Source organism: Chroicocephalus ridibundus, chromosome 2 (genome assembly GCF_963924245.1).
Source record: "Chroicocephalus ridibundus chromosome 2, bChrRid1.1, whole genome shotgun sequence".
Taxonomy (NCBI): Eukaryota; Metazoa; Chordata; class Aves; order Charadriiformes; family Laridae; genus Chroicocephalus; species Chroicocephalus ridibundus.
The window spans coordinates 33,793,320-33,815,577 of NC_086285.1; the positions used below are offsets into that span (position 1 = coordinate 33,793,320).

The 22,258-nt window shown below is 40.0% G+C and overlaps 1 protein-coding gene across 15 annotated transcripts in view; it reads left to right on the forward strand.

The window, feature by feature from the left end:
- Positions 1 to 22,258, forward strand: part of HDAC9 (histone deacetylase 9) — a 487,213-nt gene that overhangs the window by 241,961 nt on the left and 222,994 nt on the right. For 9 of the 15 annotated variants that reach the window (XR_010069838.1, XM_063324965.1, XM_063324968.1 and 6 more), the window contains 4 exons: positions 9,853 to 10,094; positions 11,034 to 11,184; positions 13,356 to 13,482; positions 15,445 to 15,566. Coding sequence is in view for 14 of the 15 variants with exons in the window: in XM_063324965.1 (XP_063181035.1) it covers positions 9,853 to 10,094; positions 11,034 to 11,184; positions 13,356 to 13,482; positions 15,445 to 15,566 (642 nt within the window). In the remaining variant the exon portion in view is untranslated. The remainder of the gene's footprint in view (positions 1 to 9,852; positions 10,095 to 11,033; positions 11,185 to 13,355; positions 13,483 to 15,444; positions 15,567 to 22,258) is intronic. The other 6 variants (XM_063324959.1, XM_063324969.1, XM_063324957.1 and 3 more) reach the window with 3 other exon arrangements.

Genomic DNA, 22,258 nt, shown 5'->3' on the forward strand with positions numbered 1-22,258 from the left:
AATTAAGTTCTGCAGCCTGATAAACTCTACCTTCTTTCCTTTGCTTTGCATCATCATTGGGACCGTATTTCATTTTCTTTCTTTCATTCATATTTCATTTCACCATATTCATTGGGACCCTTTCATTTTCTCTGCCTTACCCACAGTGTTTTCTCTATGCATGCTGTAATCCCTTCTGCTGCTAGGTATCAGTAATCCAACAGGTGGACTTCTGAAACAGGGCAAGCCAGTGATCCGGTATTATTTATTCATTCTACTTCAGTCACTATGCAAATATACTAGGCATTTTATGAGAGCAGAGGAAGACAGACAAGACAGTGCGGTACAAAGGGGAGCAGAGTAGGAAAAAATATATAATACAAACAAATACACCATTGCTAATAAACATCTGCAATTGTTAAATTTGCACAGGATACAGACGAGTGTTATTTCTGAGCCAACATAGTAAGTAGTATTGTGTTGCCAGTCTCTGACTGGTATTTCATTTACTCCCTCATTAGAAGGATTCATGGCAATCCCAGGCACAAATACAGGCTGGGCGGAGAATGGCTTGAAAGCAGCCCTGGGAGAAGGACTTAGGGGTGCTGGTGGACGAGAAGCTCAACATGAGCTGGCAATGCGCACTTGCAGCCCAGAAAGCCAACTGCATCCTGGGCTGCATCAAAAGCAGTGTCACCAGCAGGTTGAGGGAGGTGATCCTGCCCCTCTACTCTGCTCTGGTGAGATCCCACCTCGGGTACTGTGTCCAGCTCTGGAGTCCTCAACACAAGAAGGACATGGACCTGTTGAAATGGGTCCAGAGGAGGGACACAAAGATGATCAGAGGGCTGGAGCACCTCTCCTGTGAAGACAGGCTGAGAGAGTTGGGGTTGTTCAGCCTGGAGAAGAGAAGGCTCCAAGGAGACCTTATAGCAGCCTTCCAGTACCTAAAGGGGGCCTACAGGAAGGATGGGGAGGGACTCTTCATCAGGGAGTGTAATGATAGGACACAGGGTAACGGCCTCAAACCGAAAGTGGGTAGATTTAGATTGGATATCGAGAAGAAATTCTTTCCCATGAGGGTGGTGAGGCACTGGAACAGGTCGCCCAGGGAAGCTGTGGATGCCCCATCCCTGGAAGTGTTCAAGGCCAGGCTGGATGGGGCTTTGAGAAACCTGGTCAGTGAGAGGTGTCCCTGCCCATTTCAGTGGGGTTGGAACTAGATGATCTTTAAGGTCCCTTCCAACCCGAACCATTCTGTGATTCTGTGTAGTATTATCCTTCTGTTGGATTTTCCCTCTCCTCTATGGGAGATTTCAGTTCAGTCCTCACTTTTTCTGTGCTTGGGATCAAAACGATTTTTAGCACCATGCTTGTCAAGGATCAGGATGTTCCATAAATATTTATTAAAAACATTGGAGTAACAGAAGGTCTTTTTTGACCTTCTTGCCTTAATTTTTAGCCTAGTAAGTTACAAGTACATGATAGTTTTTGCTATGCAGTAAAAAAAAAAAAGAAAAAGAAAACCCTAAATATTGTAGCATCTTGGGGAGCACTTACAGCTACAAAAATAAAAAAAAACTAGCAATGGGAAAATACTGTTTGCAATGCATTTTTGGGGTCAGTCATCTTTTTCCCTAAAATACAAAGTTGCCAACAGTTCCTTGAAAGATTTGCACTGCATCTTGCCTTCCAAGGGTTTCATTTGGAGCACTGTCTGTCACACCCCTGAAATAGCAAAGCTGTTTGGGGATACTTGTTCGGCAAACCTCCACCCACTGTCTAATTTGCTGCCATGTGATACTTCAGGATATACCTGCGCTCGTGCCCAAATGGCAGCTGTTTACCTTTGATATCCTCACTTCAAGGAAGAGCTTTTTCCCCTCTCCTCTTTCTGTATGTCACCCACTTGGGATTAGAATAATGGTATCCCCCCTGTTGGGAATTATTCAGCAAGCGTAAACTCGACGTTGCCACCAATGTCCCTGCAGCATTCACAGGTGAAGAAGAGATGAAAGAAAAGTAAGGGAAAATGATATGTTCTGGTTGTATTTGGTACCACTTGTACCAGCCTCATATTGTCCCTGGAGGGGGGGATGAGACAAAGGCTGTAGCAGGTCTCTAGAACCCCTCATGGTACCCTTACAGTCAACCTTAGCAATCTGGGGGACTTTGTACACTGTCTTTTAATGTATGATAATATTCACACAATTAAAAGCATATTGCCTTTCTCATGTCTATGTAGGATCTATTATTATACCTGTTTTAAAAAGGGAGGTGAGAGGAATCCGTTGTATCATGTCTGCTCTTGGCTTTTTCTCAGCATTTCAGGATACGATGCAAGAATTACATATGTGTGCAGGTGCCCACAGATTTATATCACGCATGCTTTCGTTTTAATTAATTAATTTAAAGGCTTTAATGAAGTGACCAGCAGATAGTGATAAGCTGGCACCTGCTGATTTGGAGACGTTGTACCTACTTAGTTCTGCAGCCGCTAAGTGGTGCTGCCACCAAATCAAACCTTATTTGCCTTCTTCAATATGATCTCGCAGACAGTGGTACTGATCCACGCACAGAAGATACACAGCAAAAGAACGCTGTTCTGCATTCTTCCCTGTCATTTCTTGTGCCGTGGGGTGGGCACATTATGGTCAAATAGGCTAACCTGATACCATGTGTCAACAGCATAATTAACACTGATATATTACCATTATTTAATAGTATCACCAGTATGTCATAGACTGGAACTGAGAAGAAAGTTACGTAGAAATTTTACATTTTAAACTATATGTACATTTATCTTTGTCCTGTTTTATCTTGCCTGCAGCAGCGGTATCTAGAGTTTAGGATATTTGCATTCCTTATACCAAAAGGGCATTTTCTGGAAAGTGAAAGTATGCCTGTCTGCTGATGGGTGTAGAGAACGCATGTGTAAGAGTTCTGCTAGCTGAAATATACATGAAGTAACTCAGAAACCCAAATATAGCTCAGCTTGGATTTCTTGATAACAGATCATCCCAGGTTTGAGTTTAAAAAGTGTTTCGCATTCTGATGTGATTTACGCGGCGCATTTGCCTTTATTCCTCCAACAGAAGTGGTTGGCCTGATATTTGCATGAACTCTGGCAGGCTCGTAAGTGGAACTTTGGCTCGTGTATTCAGTAGAGAAGAAACAGCGAACACTGTAACGGTTAAAAACTTCTTGGCTATAACAAATTAGAGGCATTTATGTTTGTGTTTGTTATGACTGTTTGACTCAAAAGCCTATTTGCAGAGAAGGAATCTGATTTTAGTAAATCAATATAATAAAGCCTTTGATTTTTTACAAAAGCCAGCCAGCTGTAACTTCAGTGTTGGTATTTCAAGGCCTCTCACTGATATTTTAGAAGTTTGTGGTTGTTTGAGCTTCCTTTCCAGGCCCTGGGGAAATGAGAGAATGGTAAATCAAAGCCCAGATCGCTGTTTGCATTTATTTTACTTCTCATTATGACATGTATGCAAACACTTAAAAGAAATAGAGAAAAGGTATAATCATAATAAGATCCCTTTTATAGAACAAAGGGAAATACATTGCTAGTCTAATTTATTACACTTCTCCTTAATACTATAAACTCAATTGTGTGCCTCATCAGGTTTGACAGTTCACTTATACTTCTAATTCAGTGATAGTACTGCTTAAAATAATTACAGACTCTTGAAGGATAATCCAACAAAATAAGTGGAAAGTATTTTTTCTGATCTGAAACGTATCTTAATTTCTTGTACTTTTCCTTTCCAAGCGAGGAAGTTTTAAAAGTACAAATTGCAGTCGAGTACTTAACTGCCATAAAAAGTCATCGTGCTGCCTTTGAAAGAAATCTTCCATTTGCCTTTGCTGTCTCCTTTCTTCATTCCTTGCCTGCGACAACCAAAATCCAGAGTATGATTGAGGATTTAATAACATTCAGTGAAATCTAAGTGAAACTTTTTTCAGTTCAGATGCATCCTTTAGTGTAATTGTGAGAGCGGAGAAAAAATTCTCCTGATTTTAACTGTTGGAAAAAAGTTTTATAAGTTTTATAAATCTGGATGCTTTTGTCCCCATATTAAAATGAGGTGCTCTCAAGGCTGTCTTCTTTCACCCCTGTACTCCTGAGAGAGATTCTGGGTCAAGCTTCTCAGGTGGCATAACGAAGCTGTGCCTATATTGAAGTTAACAGAGGAATGACAGATTACGCCAGCTGAGAATTGAGGTACAAGATTTTAGCCACCAGAGCTGGGATGATAAAAGCATGCCATGGGAGGCGACCTAACCTTTCACAGTTTATTGATCACCTGACTTGTACTTCTGATATCACTAGTTATTCTTAAAATTTCATCTTCTCGCTCCCGCAGTCTGCTGCGCAGGTCTGGCCGTGGCACAGCTTCCCCCAAAAAGCCGTGAGCCACATCTCCTACAGGGAACGGGCTCCAGATTAGGACATTTTTCGGCAAGTTTGAGGATTGAACACTTGCTGTAGTAGTTTTCGTGCCAGACTCCGTCCTCTTTAGTCATGGCTGTTCAAAACCGCGTTGCCTGCTTGATTTCCCAGCATCCTCACAACGGACACGTTGCTCCTCTATTAGCTCTTTATTTACACTGGCAGTGAGGCCAAGCACTGCCGCCTTATCAGTGTGCCAGGGCTGCTCTTAGATTACAGAGCGAGCAATGCTCCTATAATGCTGCTTCTCAGTGCAGAAAGCTCAGAAATTTTAACTCCTTTCCCTGAGCTCCGTTTCTGGTCGGCTGTTCATGTCGTATTGCCTGGCCAGTCCTTTTCTGCCCCATCTCCTGCTGGTTACTTTGTGTCTCACCTTCCTGCCAAAGTTCCCCTGCTGCCCTCTGTTCCTTATTCCTGCAACTTTCAGCCTCCTACAGTATTTTGTTTTTTCAATCTTTTCAAAGATTTTTTCAATCTATGTTCAAAGACGCGGTTATGGCTTTTCAGGTACCGGTGCTTTTCAAGTCCTGAATGAGGTGGCACATAAGTCTGCAGAATTCTAGGTTTAAAGTGGAGAGTGAATTTAAGTATAGTCTTTATTGGGGGGTTGGATCTTCCACTCTTTCCTCCATTTAGAGCTCTTTCGTGTAAATTCTTCAGTGCTCTGTTTGTGTCACGATTGACTGATGTCTAATCCTTCAAAAGAAAGGTTTTTCACTTTCTTTGAATAAAGAGGCCAAATGGAGGCAGTTTCTTTTACACTAAAATGTGCAAAACTGTTCTGGTTTGGTTTTATTTTATGGAAAGCATATGAAATCTATGAAAAATACTGTACAAGTTAATAATAATTCTAGGTGGGCGCTGTTTTGTAGAGCGGAGTTCAAAAGAGTACCACTAGTATAAACAGCTCTCCCATTCTCTCTTCTCTTAGTAATAGCCACTGGAGTTGATGTCTGGGGTAAGGTGTGGCTGTTTCTTGGCAGAATTATTCTTCTAGATTTTACTTTTTTTGGTGTGTTTTCAGGAATATGCTTTTATTGCCTAATACTGAAATTGCTAGTTGGAGGAGCTTGTCATCTGTCTTTTGTCACACGTAATTTTAATTTAGCATTCCAACTTTTGTAGTCCTCCTTCCTATTCCAACTTTTGTAGTCCTTCTTCCTCATTTCATAAACCTTAACTGCTTCTCCAGTAAAAGGCTGCCTTGGATGACCAAGGCAGGAGAAAAACCCCCACCAGCTTCATACCCCATTCCTCTCTCCAGCCTTCCTTACTGTTCCAGCCCAACAGCATAACTGAGAAATTCCTTTGGGAAATGGTTAGGTTGAATCCCTGCAGTCCCAGCAAATCCACATGGTTCCTCTAATGTAACAATCATAAATGTACTAGACAAGATGTTCTGATAAGCAAGTCTACTGGAATTCTTCTTCATTGCATCTCAAAGAATGGCAACTGTTCAGCTGACGGCAGCAAACCTTGTTTAAGTTCCTGTTTTTAAAGATGTCTGCCAAGAAAGGTAACTGCCAACAAAAAAAAAGATTACCCCTCTTGGGAGATGATGGTAAGAAAGTGGGCTGTTTTATTTTCTGATATTTTCCTTTAGCACTTGTGATTCGGAAGATTTGTGTATTCTAGTACACCAGAAATTGAAACTGGTCATGAGAAACAAAGCTTGAAATTCCATCTCTTAGTGAAAGACTTTATCAGTGATTCCCATTTTAAGGAGGGCTTTCAGAAAGCAAAGCCTCAGACTTAAAACAAGCTCTTTTACCTCTTTTTACCTATGCTCCAATCATCTAAATTGACTCAACAAGCATGCCATTTTGCAAGTATCTTCTTTCCACAGAATGTCAGAAGCACTGCAGGAGGTGCCATCTATGGAATATGATGGATATGGACACTCTTCTGAGACTATTTTTGTTGATATGTTTCAAGATAAAGGCAATTTGGTATTTATAGGAAAAATACATATGCTTTTTGCAGTGTGTTGTAGCTGAAAATTGAGTGTTTTTCTACTCAAACTTTGGCATGTTTCCTGGAATCACCAAGCTTTCAGTAACGTTTTTAGTTAATATTCGGCAGCCTGCAATTGTGTTCACCGCAGCTGACGTGAGCTCAGAGAGTTTGTCTTTATTTAACCTTAGCGAGGAATCCCAGGCTTGCTCTGTAGTCGGCAGAGCAGTTGGGAAGGATCTGCTCCAGACCGCAGTGGAGAGAGCGCGGGCAGGGTCCCGCTCTGAATCGTGCCTGCTACAACATCATTCCATTGGTGATACTGGAAATCTGCAAAACAAGGCTCCTTAAAGCGAAGACAGCCTTTATCAAGCTCTGATTAATATTTTCTTTCGTTATCCATCCTTTTCCTTCTTTGGCTAGTATCTTGATGAATCATGTTGTTGAAGTCCTGCATCCCACTGCTTCTCGTGATGTTTGGAAGTTGAGAGCGCTGATTAGGACATTCCTCTTCTACGTGAAAAATCCATATATCCTCGTGAAAAAAACATAAAAAGCCTGGATGGGAATAAACATCCTGCATCATCTTTGCTCTTTTGAGACTTAAAATTGTGCTGGGGTGGTGAAGGGGGAAGATGCTTTAGTTAAAATCAAAGATTTTAAAGACACCAATCCTGATTCTCTGCTCCATTACCCTTTTTTCACACTGATGGAGCTCCTCAGGGCGGCTTTGTCTCTTTCTTGTCAGCTGGTAACAAGGAAGGAGAATGTAAATGGCCTGGGGCATGAGGAGCACCTAGCAGACAGTAGCAAACCACTCAGTTTGGTTGGTAATTTTATAGTTACTTGTTTAGACTAATTTCATTGGTGAGGTTGACTATTGTCCAGCTAACTATTAGCCTTTACAGTTTTAAGACAGCAGTTACCCACCTAAGCTGGTATTTGCTATGTCAACACTTAGTAGTAGTATTGGCGGTAACCTTATTGTTAGCAATATTTATGGCAGGAAATAAATGCTTGTCTTTATTTGTCAGTAAACTTTGGCATTTAAATGACATGAAAGATTATGCATTGATTTCTCTGGATTCAAGTCTCTAGAACTACCTTAATGTTTATTTTCCCCCACGTTAAGGAATGAGGTGAAGTTGAACTTGATGAAATAGATATTCCAGTGCTAGGTTTATTATTTGTGTGAAAATTCTTGAAAATGTGTACCTTATCAAAATGATCCTGATTTCAGTCGTACATTTTACCAATAGCGGAGGGACATTTCCATTGTTAGAAAAATCTGGAGGCCTCCCCTCATGAGAAGTGCTCTGAAAGCGAAGAAGGGGGATGCTCATCCGAGACGGGAAGTATAATCAGCCTGAATCGCCGTGCAGACCTGTAGGGATTGATTTGTAGCCAGTATCTGCAAAATAAACTGCGGGATTCGGTTTGCAAACACGATTGTGAACCAAACCCCGCAGGGTTCAGTTTGCAAACACTATTGCGAACCAAACCCTGCAGGGTTTGCCGAGCTCCGGTTACTATTATTGCTCCTAGTAAGGCTTATTATCCTGTCACAGAAGATGTAAGAAAATCCATCTCTCCACTTTAAACATGATAAGCCTTTGTCACCTACAATGCAATTAATGTTAAAAATAGAAGAGCGCCGCCGATAAGATTGTGACTTGGAGGCAATGAGCCATTGTCCAAGTACCGGAGACTTATCTGGAGGGCCAGTCAGCCTACACGGGTTGCTGTCAGTTTGCTGATTGCCATTTCTCTCCGAGTTTGATGAAATATTCATGTCTTTGCTCTGCTCTCTGCAAGCACTATTGATTTCTTGTCTAAACGCGGCTATATTTAGTCTAGACAAATGGAATGTGGATTGCTGCTGAATAAATGGGATGAAAGGCTGGGGGGGGGAGGTTGCCTGTCCGTTTCTCTTGGTCTGTGGCAATTATTTATAATCAAGAGTAGTTTTTGTAAGTTAAAGGTGATTTTTTATAATTTAGTGATTAGTCTCAGAACAAAAGTAAGCACTTAGACACAATCATTCTGCTGGGATAGCCGGTTAAGGAGGCAAATTACGCTCTGAGATTTACAGTCACAGTTACGAGGATTTTTTTAAAAAAGGCCCAGAAAATTCCATGATTTTAAGAAGAAAAAAATACGGCCAGTAGAAGAGATTTTGTGCCTTGTCTCTTCTTTTTTTATAAAGCGTTTTGGTAATAGATCTTATAATACAGTTAGAATTCAATTCGGTGCGTTTCCTGCAGTTTCGACTTCTGCTGCTTGAACTTTACTGCCCCTCCTTGCTAGAATATTTCTCTGTTTCATTTTGATTTTCTCCTTGGAAACAAATACAACTGTAGGAGAGCAAAAAGGGGAAATATAATTTAAGGCTTGTTCTCTGTTCATTTCGGACAGCGTGTTTGTTTTCAGTAAACACTCTTATTTTCCTATGAAGATAGTGGAGCGGCAGGAACAGGAATGAATGTGTTTGTGTTCCACTGTCCTCTCGTGGAGGGAATCAGAACTGCTGAGCTTGAGCAGACACCCTCTGATACTATTCATTTTCCTCTTGAAGAAATGTTACGTACTAGTTTTTTGTTCTTTTGAAAAAGATAAAGTTACACTCTGAGTTTTACAAGTATTGTAGTGAAAATCATCAAATCTCTCTCTCTTCGTCTGCTTTTTAGTCCCTTCAGTTTAAATCAAGAGATGGAAAAACACAGGGTTCTTCATTAACTACTTTAGTGCTCATTTAGCAGTATATACCATTACTACAACAAATTAGAATAAACCAAGATGTTTTCATTTTCTTAAAGATCATATGTAGTGTATTATGTATGCCTAATCCACTCCAAGCACAGTGCTCATTTTTCAAAAAGCTGGATTAGAACTTCTTGTTTTGTGTGTCGAATTCTTTTTCCTGTAGTTCTATCTATGTTATTCCTGTGTGTTTGCCAGGTATATTTACATGCAGTAGCTATGTAGCATTGCGGAGCCGTTCATGTGTACCAGCACCCTCAGAAAATCTACACGCTGGCTTTGGAAAATCCCTTGCAATGCAGCGAGAACTGGAAGGCCTTCATCTTACACTGGAGAAGTGCCCTGAGTGTTTATCGTTAAGCATTAATAGTGCCTAGGAGATTCTCACTAAATATTGACCGTTAGGCTGTGACATGGTTTTAGCACTGGGTTACTTGTTAGTCTAGTTAGCAGAATATTAATCTGGGAGTTTTTTTGCAGAGAATGGAAGGAAAGAGACAAAATAATTTGTAAAATCTCCAGTTGCTAGGAGGAATGTCTGAAGTTTGCCTACAGCGTAGATTGCATTAGTGTTTTGTTAGGTCTGCACACTGAAGCAGTCTTTGAGTGAAATTGGTCTTTTCCCCAGAGGAATGATCTCTATTCTCCTTCTCTGGTTATATTTAATATATATACGTTTTGTTGTTTTCCTTCCACAGTGGATGTAAAGTCGGAGGTTCCCGTGGGATTAGAGCCTATCTCACCATTAGACTTGCGAACTGATCTCAGGATGATGGTTCCCATGGTGGACCCAATTATGCGTGAAAAGCAGCTACAGCAGGAACTACTTCTGATCCAGCAGCAGCAGCAAATTCAGAAACAACTGCTGATTGCAGAGTTTCAGAAGCAGCATGAAAACCTGACCCGCCAGCATCAGGCCCAGCTCCAGGAGCACATAAAGGTAGCAACATTTTTCATTTATTCCTCACTTAATCTGCAAACTGAATGTGCTTAGGCAGACATGAAAAGGGAACATGCCTGAAAGATTCGTTCTGACTGAGAGATGATGTTTGAGTGCTTATTTCTCTGTATTTGGGTGATAAAAGCCTTTTAAATTAAAACTCCTAGCAGTTACTATCGAGTTGCTCACAGCAGACCAAGGCAGTACTATGAGAATTATCAAGCTTACGAAAACCAAGCGATCAATTTTACCAAGCTGGATTTTCAACCAGGCTTCAATATGGCTGTCTTTTCTGTATATGGAGTTTTGAGTACATTAGAAGACTGCTTTTTTTGAGCTGCTGTTGATGAGTTTGTGCCCACAAATCAAATTGATAGGCAAGTGCATAATATTTGCATTTGTAAAACGGAGGCAGGCCCTGAGTATTGTGTTTTCACTCTTCTCTGAGTGAAAGCTGCCTCATGTAATGTAAAAAGAAAATTATTTATGGGATTACATGCACTATGGTAGGATTGCTATAATGGATTTTCACCGGGAATTTATGATCTTGCCTCTCTTTTCATTTTTTCCTTCTGATCTACTTGCCATCATGCTACTGTGCTCAGCTTCCCCTTGATGGAGCTGACAAATGCAGTGGAGCACAGGAGCCAGAGTTGGGTGAGCAAGAACCCTGTGCAATTTCCAGGCATTTTTGCCAAAAGAGAAAAAAGTGAAACCAAAGCAGCAGGCTACTACCTGGCATTAGAGTTCATTGTAATGACAGCCAGTAACGCACTGTCCTGCTTAAAAGACTGGGGAAAGTTGGTTAAAAGGTGAAAAGAAGTATAAGCATAAAAGAAAGCGCTGATACTCATTTATTCAAGGGTGTTGTTTTAGCCAGGACTGACCTAAAAAAACAGTGCAAACTGCACTTTCTCATGTCTTTTTGTTCTGTGCAAGTTACAACAGGAACTCCTAGCCATTAAACAACAGCAAGAACTCCTTGAAAAAGAGCAGAAACTGGAGCAGCAGAGACAAGAGCAGGAACTGGAGAGGCATCGGAGGGAACAACAGCTTCCTCCCCTCCGAGGCAAAGAAAGAGGCCGAGAAAGTAAGAGTCAGTGTACCATGAATGCTAATAAGAAATTTATCTATTCCCCTTTGCCTTCTCCCAGCCAAAACAGACGATGAACAGGAACCTGAAGCAAGCCTATTACTGTGTGAAATATGCAACTGGAGCAGTCAAGGCTGTGCTTGCAGAAAGGCAGAGCCACCTGCTGCACCCACAGAAACACGTTGCTGGTTTGTGTGGAGCAGTGTGGGAGCACTTGGAGCGCTGTAGGAAAGCACATTTTGACAGACCTGTGTATATGCCTTTCAAGAATCTAGCTCTTTTTATAAAAAAGGAGGGAATTTCAAAGCCTAAAGCTTCACTTGAGAACTTCTTTCTGAAGAGCTTATTTCCCAATACAGAAAGCACTACAAAACAGCAAAAAATCAAATTACTTGCTGATTAACTAAATTGAGCACTGTTTCAAGATTGAAAATATAACGACATATTTAAGAATACCTTTGGCTGAGACTTCCGAACATTTTTGCTAGTACTTTTTCAAACTGCCTTGTGTTTGTTCTTGACGTCATTTTGTGAGGCCCAACCAAGAGTTATTTCTATCTCATATGTAGCTCTAAGGCAAATGAGATAAAAGGATACTGTTGGAATTTGGTGCTCACTAGAGGGAGACAGATACAAATAATTCTCTTTAGTGAGATCAGTTTAAAAATCAGGTTGTAGAAGTACATTGTGAAGGTATTCAAAATGAAGCTGCCATGAGCGGTTATTGTTACTTGCCCTGTTAAATAAGCACAAGAATTAACTGACAAAGACTGAAGCAGAAAAGAGCTGTTCATTATGCTCATGGGGATCGTATCCTCCTGCCTTTTTTCTCGGTGGAAAAATGTATCAACAGTTGGAGGTGTACCATATTGTAGACTTCAGATAATAAGGTGCCCACGGTGCTTCCAGTGCTTTGGTGAATGATGAATCCATGAAAGCATCACCAGCCACTTGACCCAGCAGTGGGAGGGTGACAGAAGCCACAGGAACAAAAGGTTCCCATAAGTGGTATGAAAAAACAGCCTCCATTTACACAGTTGAGCTTTATTAGCGCTCCCACCAAAGGAACAGGAACAATGTGAACTCAGTGGTTCCCTTCTCAGTTTGGCTTGCTGGGTGCCTGTTCAGTATGTGACCCCCCAGGCCCAGCACCAGCATTTGCTGCTGATGATCTACTTAACGAGCAGAGGAGGGAAGGAAGGTGCGGGGAGGAGTGTTAGGGTCTGAATCTGAGGGGTAGCAGAGGTATTTTATGGGAACTGGGTCACAGGGAGAAACGCTCATCAGGCGGCTGTGCTGCATCAGGGTTGGGTAACCAAATACTTAAGAGTGTCGGAATACCTTAGTGCTGCTACGTTCAAGGAAATATTTTTTCTCCCCTTTTTTTCCACTATTTATGGAAAACTGAAAGAAGATTATTTTTTTTTTATGAAGAGTATTAGGACTGTGAGCGAAAAAGCATGCCCCATGGTGGAAGTAGGAATCGGCAACTTACTTGACGTAGACTTGCCCTACTTACTGTACCTTATTGAGCTAGCCACCAAGAGAGGTCAAAATGCACTGTGTCTTCCTGGTATTTTGGTCTTTCCGTCATTTTTTGTCACAAGAATAGAGTTATCAACTACGACTCATGTTTCAGGCTGTGGTCCGTCTTCCAGACATCACAGGTACAGGCTCCTAAGTGGCTTAAATAAAAAGACTCACTGGTGACTCTTTCTGCCGCGTTCTGCTCATAACCAAGACAGTGTTCAGAGGGCAGTTTTGCTGTGCTGGTGCTATTACTTTACTAAAGGAAAAAACATTATTCACCACAAACTCAAAGTGACCTTTTGTCACTATCTTTTTAGTTCTATCCTTGGTTTTGTATTTGGGAATTATTAGGAAATAATTTAAATTCTTTAGATACATCTGGCCCTGGATAAATGGCCTCATCTGCTGTTGAAATATTCCTTATGACTTCACTGGATTTCTGGGTTATGGCCAACCTCAGTCTTCTACAAGCATTTAATCTGAATGTTACCTCATTTTGACTGATTTCCACCAATTTTTTTATAGTTTGCAACACTTCTAGCGGCAAGACACAGGCTCTTTTTTGTGTTTTGTTTTTTTCTTTAAAAATGTATTTTTTTAAAGTAAAGATAAGATATATTTAATTCTCTATGTCTTAGGGGCAGTGGCCAGTACAGAAGTGAAGCAGAAACTTCAAGAGTTCCTGTTGAGTAAATCGGCAACAAAAGACTCTCCAGCAAATGGGAAGAATCATTCCATGAGCCGCCACCCCAAGCTCTGGTACACGTATGTTCACTATTAAGCTGTTTCCTTGCCTCATCGAGGTACCTGCTAAAACTTGCCAGAATGCTTCTCCAGCAGGGATATTGGGAGTCTGCCTCTAGAATAAGATAGACGTTCAACCAAGAAGTTAGCAAAAACCTATAAGCTTAATATTTCTGGCTGAATTGAAGAGTACTTGGTGGTCAGTGATGAGATAAGGGCAAGTACAGAACATAAGCTTGTACAGAACAAGATGATGTCAGAGATTTGCATAAACTTTTTTTTTTCAGCTGCTTCATCTCTTGATGCTGTCACAAATTTTCCAACTTCACCTGTCATATTTCCAAGTCTCTTCAATTTTTGCACTAAGAACAACTTTGTGTTTGATTTACTTGATTTTTGAATCAATCACAAAACTTGCCTCTCTTTGAAGAGATGCTGTTTTCCAGCGAAGTTTGGATGGTGTAAATAACTTGCAATGATTTTGGGAAGGACAATGGTAATTTCACTTTTCTTACCCTGACGGATTTCAGTATCCCAAACTGCATATTCTGGTGATGCCCTGGCCTTGATAAGAGTCTGCTTAGACCATTGAAGCAAGTGATTTTGTTGAGTCCTGTACTGAGTGTATTAATGTTTTAAGAGTTTACAGTTTTTACAGTTTTTAACCTTTTTTTTTAACTAATTAATTCTTTTTCACTTCCCTATTACAACAGACACGTAAGTCACTCCAACAGAATGAACTCTGGATGCATTTCTGAAAGATTTCAATATTGTCCCCAAATTGATCTTCAATAGGACAAACAGAAATGCATATGATACACTACATTTTCATGTAGTACTTGTTCTTCCTGAAAAGAATTACTGAAGGCCTGCCCTTGGAGTTTCCATTCTGAGCTAATTAGAGCGTTGTGGTAACATGATTTAATATGTAGTTACATTGTTTCTGGTAGAGATATTTTTTTTCCAAATACTGTGTAAAATTCTCTTGAGTATGTAAAATTTCTGGGCTAATAATCTGAGTTTAGTTCTGAGTCTCCAGATGAGTGAGAACAAGGATCTCTGCAGAGGGATGTCTTCTCCTACACTAGGGAAAGGAGTACTTCCTCTCATGGTAGTGCGTCTTTTGACGGAAACGTATTATTGATTAATCACGCTACATTGGAAAGATAGGGAGAGACTCTGTAAAAGGCCAAGTAAAATTATGTTTAGATAAACACAAAGTCTGAAAGTTTCCCTTCTTTCCCTCTGTCCCCTTTTAAATAGAAAAGTCAAGCAAACAAAAAAATCAACCCAGTCTCTGGGCCAAATGATGCAATTTCTTTGCAATTTGCAGTTTCTGTGTACAGAAAGATCTGCCCACACTGTTTCTTTCATCCAGCAGTTATCAGAAAGCACTCTTCAGCTTGGAGCTTCTCTGCTGATGCGAGGGCTACGTGCTGCAGAGCTCATAAAACTTACAAACTGAACTTAAACGCAAGGTTTTGTCTACCTCATCCTCTAAATAGTTTGTTGGTTTTTTTTCAACAGATAATAATAACTCAATATTTCTGGTTAGTTTTATACAAGCCCCCCTGCCCTGAACGTCCCCCACATTCCGATAGAAGAGGCTGGATCAATGTACATCTATTCCTATGTAATAAACAAGACCTAAATGGCTTTTGCTGTGCGTCAGCTGGTTCATATTAAAATGCAACAATCTAAAGTGGTCAATTCCCCAAACTGGTGACAGATCCTGTCTGTAGGTCAACGTGACTCTTATCCTTTGTGACTTTTATAATGAGTGCAAAAAGCGCGTTCTTGGGAATCCCAAGGAGTTCCATAGCTTACTGTAAAAGTGAAATTGGTTACATGAGCCTGTGGTTTGTGCACACTTAGAGGAACAAGAACATAAACACAGCTGAGACATGTGTACAGCATGTGTAGATAGTTACTGCTGGTCACCTCGGTGACTGCTAATTTGTGACCTCTCTGTGTCTGCTGCAGGGCTGCCCACCATACCTCACTGGATCAAAGCTCTCCACCCCTGAGCGGGGCCTCGCCACCATACAAATACACTTTACCAGGAGCGCAGGATGCCAAGGATGATTTTCCACTTCGTAAAACGGGTGAGTTAGCGTAGTTTATTCGAGCCCCTTACCCAGCAATTCTCCCACCCTTTATATTAACCAGGCTGTCCAGGAGCAAGGCATATATCATAAACCACAATGCCTATTCAGGATAATACAGTGGTTAAGTTCAAAGATCCTGACTGCATCTCTACGAGGTCAGACTGACCACATGCTATCAAGAGTCGGTGTTTCCCAACGCTAACAGCTAGGGCAAGCTTCACTGATAAATTTAGTTTCAAAAAAGACCATCATTTCATGGATCTTTTATGGCATTATTTTCTTTGTGTCAATATTACTTCTGTGTTTAATGGCTCGCTCTCTTTTGCACGGTAGATACAGTATCTATCTTCAGTGAGTGTGCTGCCTTTAGACAATGCTTTTCAGGACATTTTGAGGGGAATTCATGGAAAGAGGACGAATTGGATTAGTATTATATTTTCTGTCATTGGTTGTCAAAGTTTGTATGCATGTGTGCATACACATGCATACACACGCACACGTTTGTGTGTGTTTTTTACACATAGGGATGTATAATATTGTTCAAGAAAGTGTTCATTTGATCATTTCAGAATGTTTCAGAGGATTTAGCAACTGAACCTTTTGTCTTGACAGCAGGTGAACTGTAGACTTGACTTTTTCTGCACCATAAAGAAAGATAGAAGGATGGTGGTGCAGTCCGTGTGGCTATTGCCTCAGGTCCTTGGTGCAGTGACCGGTGTCCAGGAATGCAGGGGGACACTAAGAGAAGGGGGGAAAAAAAAGAAAAGAAAACATTAGATTGCTTATTGCATGAGTCTGCTGTTGAGTGATACAGTTACATTCAGAGAGAAAGTCTGACCCCCTACTGTGCTTAACAGCCTTTGAATGTGATTTAGCCACTGGGAGACTGAAAACTAACTGCAAAACTGGTACTGACTTGAAAAGAAGTGGCATTTGGAACCAGCATACATTCAGAAAGAAAATGCAGTCTGTATCTAATACTTTGAGGCAGACTCTCTAAGCTCATATTATATCCCCAAATATTTTCAAAGGAGTGGAAGCATGAAAAGCAAAATGCTAATTTATTCTAGCTGAATTACTCTTTGTGCAATATGGTGGCAATATAACAAGATTCAATAAAATCTTGTTTAGGCTATTCAGTCACAATAACCCCTTATGTGGTTCTCTGCTTAATACCACTGTACAACATATATTTTCTGTGCCAATAGAATACACATTTTCATTTTTTAAACAAAAGGACATATTCTACATCTTCTAAATGCTGTGATTTCATCTACATGTTTCTGAAATGCAAGTTTTAATTTTTCTTCCGTGTTTATATATCTTAAATGTTATGATTGATATTTATGATGTGTCAGACTGTTGATCTGTAAAACAAAACATTTTCAAACATTGTAACAGTAAAGTTCTCGTGCAGCTGCTAATACTTTTATATCTCTGTGGGGGTTTCAAAATATTCCTTAATTCAATTCCCATTGTCTGCATAAGAGGACTATAATATAATTAAATCCAGATGTTTTCTATATGTTATTCCAAATATTTGGGCATGCAATGCGTCAGTTCCAAAACTGAACAAAGGACATGATGACTCTCTGAAAGGATATCTACAGAATAAATAGACAAATACTAATATAATCATTAGCATAGCCATTTCTATGACATTTACATAGTGATTCTGATAAGCAAATACGAATGAAGTGTACAACATGTTGCATGTTACCAAGGGAGTATATTTGATAGCTCTCCACATCCGTGAAAATAGCAACTGTTAAATATTGTGTTTACACCTCCCATCTCTCTGTATACTAGAGCTGTTTAATTCCAGCCTTCAGCAACATCCCCACAAAGGTTCCAATGACTGTTCATCGAGTTGAGAGCAAAAGCAACAGGAACCAGATCAACACAAGTCAAATGACCCTAAACTGATCTGGGTGGTTACAGGGCCATCCTCCAGGCAGAGGGGACATTGTGGAGCCTGTGTCATCCTCATGGGACCTTACTAGACAAAGATGTCCCATGAACACTCATGTATATGGATAGGCTATAAGCCTGCAGAAATCTGACCTTTGCCATGAGGGGGGAACCTCTTTTCCTTTCCTTCAGGCTATGAACGCTTATTGCCACTGGCTCCTGGTAAACCCTCTGTGGCGCTGAACCTGCATGAAGTCAGCAATTCATATGAAAGCGAACCTCACATTCCTGTCAGCCTTAAGAAAGGAATACCTGTTGTGGGCTTAAATCGCAGCTTTGTTTTGCTTCCCAATTTTATTTTCCATTTTCATAATATAAATAAAGAGGTATCTTTCTTTTCTCCAACCTTCATATAATACCATTGGAAGATAATTGTGATTGAATTGGTTACTCTAAGATTGGATTTATTGGGCAGCAAAGCTGAATGAATCTCTCCTGACATCCTAATGTGTTTTTCAGTTCTAAGGGAACACCGAGTGTCACACGGGCATTGTAAATCATGAGTCTTGCTTGCTCAGTTTCTTGTTCGGTAATATATTTAACCTTTGCTTAATTTGTCCTGAAGTGGCATCTCCTTATTAATCTTTTAAAAATGAATTCAGAGAGACTACAGTAAAGAGGAAAATACTCTGTGCAACCCTTCTAACATCTAGAGTGATGGGATATATAGATAGATAGGTAGGGAAACACAGTCTTGCTGCGTGTATGTTTACAGTTAGGTACCAGAGTTAACATCCTAGCGCAGTGACTATGGTTACTCTGTAACTCTCTTGGCCATGTGGATTGTTCCTTTCCGTACAAGATGCAGCAGAACTTGTCAGCAGTAGGCTTCACACAGCTTAGCTGCGTGGAGGATTGGGACCGTCCTAGGGGCTAGAGGCCAGGATGTGCAGCTCTTTGCACAGCTGCATTCAGATGCTCTGCGTTGACAGACTTTCAGAAGAGCAGAGCAAGGGGAGCTATTGCTTCATTGGACAGATAAATATACCATAAGGAGAAGCTACACATCTGTAGCTGAGAGTAGAATTTAGCCTAAACAGCGTAAGATCACATTTTAAAAATGCCCGCAACTTTCACCATGGATACCAGTCGCAACATGTGTTTCCTGCAAAGCACCCAAAAGCCCGAGCAGCATATGGCTCATTAACTTTCAATGAGACTAATGCGTCTAAATTACCCAGAGAGGTTTGAAAATTCCTCCCCATTACCGAACACTTCTGAAATTCGTACTGACTGGTGTGAGAGCTCTGACGGGAGCTGTGCGCTTTGGAAAACCTGATCATTTGATATGGGCAACTTTTGATTGCTGATATCCATAATTCTATGTCTGTCTATCCGGGAAAATATTATCTGCTTGACGAGGTTGCTGTAAAACTAGTAAAAACGTAGCAAACCCCATGGGTTTGATAGGATAGAAGTTCTTTTCAAAGAAAGTTTTTTTGGGTTTTTTTACCCTGTTGAAATAAATGCAGAAATTCTGGCAAGTGGCCATAACATTTGCATTTTCTTCAATCTGTAACATTTCATTTTCTGTGTGCAAGTGTTGATGCAAACCAGCAAAAGCCAGTAAATTCCAGTAAAGGTTAGGTCTCTAACCAAAGCTGCATGTTTTTTTTAAATGTTACGATAGATGGAATTTCTGCATTTTGCCTCATGTTTTGGCTTTTGTTGGAAGAAATTCCCGGGGACGTCAGCATAACAAGTATAAACAGTTTTTTCTTTCCCGAGTTTAGCATAATCATGGCAGAATGGGAATGTCCCTCAATATTTCTATATATTTTGGGTTTATGCCAGTTGAATCTTTCCTTGCTGATGGAGTTGCAAGCTTACAACTTGCGTTTTGCTTACGGATCTGAAGATCACTCACAATAGTACTATTTGAGAAGTTGTTTGTAGCTTGCTTTGCAAAAAATGAAGCATGCTTAATGGAAATACAGTTGTTGTTTTTTTTAAATACTGAACAGTACAAGGTTCTTGCTTGGGGGGTGAAATTATGTCATTTCATACAGGAAAAAAAGAGGAGATGAAGGATTGTTTAATATAGTGATGAAAGAGAGGAAGAAGGCTGTGCTGCACAGTCATGAAGATCACTTTGTAAAAACCATATTAAGTTAACCTGATTAGGCAGTAGAATAACAGCATAGCTCTTGTGTAATGAGAGTGAAAGATTCCTGAATGAGAACGTGGCCGATGTAATTTTTTTTAAAAAGAAATTAATTACAATATTTCCTTTCCATTATTCTTTCTGCACTTAGTGACTCAGTAATTTACTGGAGCAGTTGAAACAGAGAAGAAAAACATTTCATGTGTGAAAGTTTTTCTCCCCTTCCCTTTCGTGCCACCAAATTCCATTTCTGTTTGCATTTTCTAGGAAAACGCTCTCCTGTGAAGTAACAGTGTATGAAAAAGCTGGATTTCTTTTGAACTTCATTTAAAAAAAAAAAGGCTCACAAACCTTCTATTACCATGTCTGCTAAAATGAAGAAGTCAAGCTCAGTAGAGAGAAGCATTATTTTTCTCTGAGTTTATGAGCAAGCATTTTGTTTATCAAAGCAGAAAAACAAGGCAAACATGATATGATTTTCCTCATTTTATCCCATTTTTCGGGGATGCTAAGCGTTCCTGCCTCACAGAGTCCTTGTTTCCTTGGCTAATGAACAGTCTTGATAAATTTGGACTAGGTGATTTAGCCCAAAGGAAATCACCAGTGCTTATTGCAGAGTGGGAAAAGAAAAAAAAAGAAAGAAAGAAAAAAAAAAAGAAAGAAAAAAAGAAATACCCTGATTGCCAGCCCTCCTTGTTCTTGACTTCTCTTCCCGTTAATCACCATATTTTTTTAGCCTTCCTAAATTCACTATCAATACATTAGTAGTAAGAGGTTTTAGAAAGAGAAAAAAATTTTAGTTGTAATTGAAGAGTGAATCTGAAGTGAACTGTTATTAACAGCTTCTTCCCGGTTTGTGTAATGAACAGGCCAAACCAGAATTCAGCTCCTGGGAGCCAGCGGCTCTAAGGAAATGTAATACCGTCGTAGCTACTGTGTGAGCAGCAGTCATCTCGGGTCCATCGGGGTTCTGCAGCCTCCTGAGCTAGGGGTGAGGAGGGATGCTCCGTCACTCTAATTTACTCAAGTTAAAGGGGAAATTTTTATGAGATAGCTTAAGACTAAATGAAAATGAATGCTAAGGCAGGCTTAATGACACCGTCAGAGAGTAAAGAACTTGTGTAGGTATGCCTTGGTATCATGAAAGCTGCCAAGGCCTGCACCAGGATTCAACAGGAGTCACCACCAGGATGATTCCCATAAAGACTACCATAGTCTTCCCATCACTGCAAGATTGTTCCTCTAATATACTCTATTTAACACTTACATTTCATTGCAGGAAGTGAAGGTGTTACGCGTGGGTGATTCTTGCTTAGTTTCAAGATGACCTGGATAAAGTTTTTTCACTGTATTTCTTCTGTTTTAGCAAAAACTACTTGTATATACATCACTTTCTCTCTTACCAGTAATTACTCTGTTGTGCTAGATACTGAACCTTCTTGATGGCTAGACTAATTATACAATCTTGGTCTAACTACTATCTTAGTTCTCCTTTTACTGCCCAATGCCCCTAGCCAAAATTGAATTACAAAGTTCTGCTTCGTGTGGTTACATAAAGTTTTTATTACACAAACTGTGTATGTTTTAAGAAACGTTTTATACATTAGCATTAACGAGGAGCTTGCGTAACTTTTTGATAAGGAGGTAATCAGATACCAGACACCTTTTGACTTTCAAACCTAAAGGAAACAGCTTGAATAAGGAGCAGGGAGCAGTCCTAAAATCTAAAGCATTTTAAGAACATAATGTCCATTGAAAATGAAGTTGAATGGTTTTCATGGGCATTTCAAAGTCTATTCCTTCTGGATAAATAAGTTACAAAATATTGCATATAAAATCTGAGACTCTTTGAAGTCATTAGAAACTGTCCTGTTTGATTTCAGTGGGACTAGGATTTTTCTTCCACTGTATCTAGGGCAGGGATAGTTGAAAACTTTTAGAAAAGTAAACAAGAACATCTAAAAGATGGCAAAAAGAGAGAAACAGAGAGAGAAGTGAAAAGTGGAAATCACATGGTATCAAATCACCCAAAATAGAAGACATTGGTTAGTAAAGATTACACTTCTCCAAACTCCTGCAAAACATAGTTTCACTGAAAAATCTGTTCAAACCCACAACTCTAATTAAGGGTTTTAGCTGCCAAATAACATGTTCTGGCTAAAGCCAAGTAAGCATTACAGAGCCATTCATGAACAACGGCAGAAGCTTTGTACTTTGCTTTTGATTTTCTCATGGGAAAGTAATATAAATGAGAATGATACCTCCCTGTTGGCTTTAACTGTTAGAAATGCAAAGCATGCTGAAATTGTACATAATTCTCTTCCAAAGGAAAGGAAATAGCATTTCAATGGTTTTCCTCAGTGTCTCGTTGAGTTATGGTGGTGCACAATTATTCCTGTTAAATTACTCTACCAGATGGAAGGTTACATTGTATATTTAGCTAATTAAGTTGTAGGGGACTGGAATTATATCCCAGAGCATAAAGTATCTAAAAGTAAACTTGTTTTAATTCAGTTTTGCTGTGAAGGTGCAGTGGCAATGTCTAATTAAGACTTTAAACAGGTGGGGGTTTTCTCTTCACTTTGCTTAACATGGAGAGATCCTTTCACAAAGT